Here is a 4403-nt window from a genome sequence, read left to right on the forward strand (position 1 = left end):
TACAAAAACAAAAAAATATTTATTTAAGCATAAAAATATTTGTAAAAAAATTAACTTTTAAGATGTACAACATTTGTAGCACCCATCTGAACATGCTGTACCCTGTGATGGAATCTGAAATGTACTAAATTATAAAGCCTGAAGCGGAAGTGCTTGTACGTTTGCTACAAAATAAATGGTAGCTGTTTTTTAATCAACTATATCGTTAAACCCATCTGCTTTATCTGTGCCTTTTCTCTTCAGTAACTAAAATAAATTGTGTACTTAAGTATAATAAGATCATGTATAAGCACGAGATATTTTATAGAACCACCTACTGTTAAAAACCGCACGGAAGTTTTTATTTTGAAAGTTAATAACGGAAGTTGTGTTAACGCCTGCGTACTTGACACAAGCCGCTTTAAATAATTTTCGCCGTGTGCGGCTGCGGGATGCTGTTACCGGAGAACCCCGCTCTTATGCCCACCACCACCACCACCACCGGTAGGCCCTTTTTTCTTTCTTATTCCTGTTTTTTCCTCTCCATTTTGTGACGTATTTGTATCCTTTTAACCCGTCCTTTTAATTCGTAGACTTATTATTAGCAAATATCAAATGACTTCTGGCAGAGCTTCGTCCGTAGTTGACTTTCAGGGCTAACCTCTCGTACAGGAATAGCTCACACTGGGATTTAAAATTAGACTTCTTAGTGTGTGAATAATGTGCCGGTAATTATGCAGTTGCTATTTCTGAAGCTCACTTGGCAGAAGTTGGTGCAGCGTCGCTGCAGGTTACGTCACGTTTAGGTAACTGAGCAGGTCTGGTGACGTCACAGAGTGTCCTGAGGATGGTGTCCAGAGACATCAAGTCCCCGTGTTGAACTGTGATCAGTTTAACCGCTCGGTGTCCTCACAGCACGGCCGCAGGTCCTCATTCCCTCTCAGTGATCCTCTTGTATCATTTGTTGTATTCTAAGCCTACAGATTAATGTAAAATAAAATTAAAAAACGTGACCTTTGACCTCAGCAGTGAGGGGGAATCTGGTTCTGGCAGCCTGCTGTCATCAACAAGGTTTGCTCATGGGCTTTAAAGCAGACATTTGTGTGCTTCTCAGTAATTATGAACTAATCTTTTTTTATTTAATAATATATATTAAGTGTCATTAACTGATGATATTTGCATTGGTCTGTTATTTTTTTAATAGTGAAAAAGTTTTTTTCTATTTTTCTTTTTAACGCTCACTTTTTGACAGTGTGCAACAATGTTTTAACCTGTGACTGTGTGTTTATCTGTTAGCAAAATATCTCTTGAACAGATATTGTAACGAAACTGTCGGGACATAATCATTAGTTGAATTTCTATAATTGATCAACTTTTGGAGTCAACCCAATTCAAGATGGCTCCAGTCAGCTGATTTTTAAAAAAAACACGAAGGTGACAATATCTCAGTCAATTTTAAATATATTGACTTGAAATTTGGTGTGGTAGTAGCTGATACTGATCTCCAACACGTTTTGAGAGTTAACAGATGGTGCAAGATATTTGTTTAACATGTTAATAACTATATAAAGTGAACTACTGCACCTGTTTGTTAGCAAACTATCTCATGCACCATTAGACCAGTGGTTCTCAAACTGGGGTCCCCAGACCCCCGGGGCTCCGTGAGCCAGTGCTTGGGGGTCCCAGTCAAAAACTAGTCAAAAACTAAAAAGTATGGATGGCGTGATGGAGCCATCCAAAATTAAGATGGTCCCCACAACCAGCTGGCTTTAAAAAAAAAACTTGGTGTCTAAAATTAAGTCAGTTTTACAGAAATCATGCTAAAATTTGGTGTGATCGTAGCTAACAGGCACTCAACCTCAACCACAAATAGATTTCATCTCAATATCGGTAAAACTGACTGACAGAACTATGTCTGCATTTCCTAAGATCAGTTGGCTGTGGTGGCCATCTTGAATTGGTCCAAGCGTTTATCAGTTATACATAAACAATGATTGTTTCCTGACAGTATCAACAATTCATCCAGTGGTTCATGAGGTATTCTGCTAACAGACAAACAGAGGTCAATCCGATAGTTAAAGACAAAATCTTATACTTGGAATATCTGTTAGAGATCAGTCTCCGCTGCTACTGCACCAATGTTTCGATCAATATCTCTAAAACTGACTCAGTTATGGTCATTCTTTTGTGCTTTCTTTATATGTCCGTTGGCTGTGGCAGCCATCTTGAATCAGACCGAGTCCAAATGCAATTTTTTTTCTAGATCTACATCCAATGATTATGTTCTGAAAATGCTGTTAAAACTTGTCCAGTGGTTCCTGAGATGTTTTGGCAACAGATAAACACACACACACACATGCACAGGCACGCCTTGTGGTGGCAGGAGATAACGAGGGATGATGTAAGATATCTGCACAGTAGTGCACATGGTGTTCATGATAAACAGCATCATGATGCTCAGAAAGCTGTGCAGTGGATGCAACAAAACCTACAAGTGTGAAGGACCTTGGAGCTTTAACTTGGCTCATCTTTAAACTAAATCAATACTAAAAACTGTATAATGGATGCTATTGTGATTTATGCTGTTTTAGGTTGGTGAATAAACAAGTCTGGACACAATGTGACACAAATTTCTGGTATTTTTATTCCCTGCCATCAAAGGCAAGAAGGTTTATTGCCTGTTTCATGTTTTAGTTTTTCTGTACTGTCAGCAAACTATTTCATGAACCAGTTTAAAAATATGAATGAGTTTTAAAGAAAGTAATCATTGGTTCTGCACCTATAGCTGATCAACTTTTGGAATTAATCAAAACCAATATGGCCACCGCAGCTAATTGACCTGAGCCACCACAAAAATGTCTAACTCAATCAGTATTACAGATATTGAGCTGAAGTTTGGTGTGGTAGTAGCTGAGGGTCATCATCCTCCAAGTGCATTAATAATCTGTGTTTCTCGTCTCCTTTTTTAGAGAGGGACACCTCAGCAAAGATGGCGGCTGCATCAAACCCAGTCCAAATAGAACCACAGGATCAACGCTTCTTAGTGCTGTTCGACTTTGATGAGACCATCATCAGCGAAAACAGCGACGACGCTGTGATTCGGGTTCTGCCGGATCAGCAGCTCCCCGCCTGGCTGACAAACAGCTTCCGGGAAGGCCACTACAACGAGAACATGCAGAAGGTTTTGGCCTTCATGGCGGAGCAGGGTGTGTCCAAGGAATCCATCCACTCCGCGGTGGAGAAGATCCCCCCCACTCCTGGCTTCTTGAAACTCCTGCAGTTTCTGCAGAGCCACATTCAGGACTTTGAGCTGGTGGTGGTCTCTGACGCCAACACCTACATTATCCAAACATGGCTGAAGCACGCCAAGGTACTCCACCTCTTCACGAAGATTTTCACAAACCCTGGCAGTTTCAACGCTAAGGGCCAGCTGGTGCTTCTCCCATTCCACTCGCACTCGTGCTCCTGTTGTCCTGAAAATATGTGCAAGCAAGTGATCCTTCAGGAGTATTTGACCGACCGGCAAATGGAGCGAGGTGGCACTACGTTCCAGAGGGTGTTTTACATCGGAGACGGGGCCAACGACGTGTGCCCTTCTCTGGTTCTGGGGCCTCAGGACATAGCCTTCACCAGGAGGAACTTCCCCATGCACAGGCTGCTGGTGGGGATGCAGCAGTCTGCAAAATTCAAGGCCAACATAGTTCCTTGGGTTTGCGGTGAGGATATAGTGGACTGTCTGGAAAAAATAGTCAAGGAGAGATGAAACCTGTGTGACTGGATATTAAAACAAAAAGTAAAAGGGAAGGAGGAAAACAGAAGCAGAATTGGCAAAAATCATGATTTTAGCCCATATTTAATTGAAACAGTTTGTAAAGACATAGCTAAACTATTATTCTTGGCCTGCAATCAAAGATATGAAGAATGAAGGGTGACAAAGTAATTCACATCCATTTTAAAGTGGGATTACGTGTCATTTTGGTTATGAAGACTTGATATACAGTAGCCCCTCGTTTATCGCAGGGGGTTCCGTTCTCAGCTCCCCCAAGATAAGTGAAAAACCGCAAAGTAGGAATAGTAGTACAAGTAGTAGTTTATTTTAGTATTTATATATATGTATTCATATATATATATATATATATATATATATATATATATATATATATATAAAGGCATTTTAAACTCTTTCCACACTCTTGCAATATTCTAAACAATATTTCTCAACTTTAAACACTTTAAAAGAGCACAGCCTGTCGTGATCTTTGCTCTCTGCCACCTGCCAGCGCTCTCGGCCACGCCCACTTCTCCGCTGCAGAGCGGAGAGCAACATGCTGCAGGAGAGAGCTTCGCCCTGCACATGTGGGCTGCACACAGGTGCAGCAGGTGCTAAATAATAAAAAATAATTTACTTTAAATAAAAATTCCCA

At 40.7% G+C, this 4403-nt stretch overlaps 1 protein-coding gene across 2 annotated transcripts; it reads left to right on the forward strand.

The window, feature by feature from the left end:
- The first annotated feature begins 393 nt into the window (after nucleotides 1-393).
- On the forward strand, nucleotides 394-4082 carry LOC119423658 (probable phosphatase phospho1). 2 transcript variants are annotated; one of them, XM_037691062.1, is made up of 2 exons: nucleotides 394-483; nucleotides 2949-4082. In XM_037691062.1, the coding sequence occupies exons 1-2, from the start codon at nucleotides 432-434 to the stop codon at nucleotides 3740-3742; spliced, it is 846 nt and encodes a 281-aa protein (XP_037546990.1). In that variant the 5' UTR covers nucleotides 394-431; the 3' UTR covers nucleotides 3743-4082. The 2 variants fall into 2 exon arrangements, with proteins under 2 accessions (XP_037546990.1, XP_037546991.1); XM_037691063.1 differs by having other exon boundaries at nucleotides 394-476; nucleotides 2948-4082.
- The last annotated feature ends 321 nt before the right edge of the window (nucleotides 4083-4403 follow it).

The sequence above is a fragment of the Nematolebias whitei genome, chromosome 17 (genome assembly GCF_014905685.2).
Source record: "Nematolebias whitei isolate Nwh7 chromosome 17, NemWhi1, whole genome shotgun sequence".
Taxonomy (NCBI): domain Eukaryota; kingdom Metazoa; phylum Chordata; class Actinopteri; order Cyprinodontiformes; family Rivulidae; genus Nematolebias; species Nematolebias whitei.

Bases quoted from the DNA above. Each gene is read 5' to 3' on its own strand.
- LOC119423658 (XM_037691062.1), top strand. From the start codon at position 432: ATGCTGTTACCGGAGAACCCCGCTCTTATGCCCACCACCACCACCACC. The intron at 484-2,948 runs GTAGGCCCTTTT...CTCCTTTTTTAG, and splicing joins CACCACCACCACCACCACCG to AGAGGGACACCTCAGCAAAG.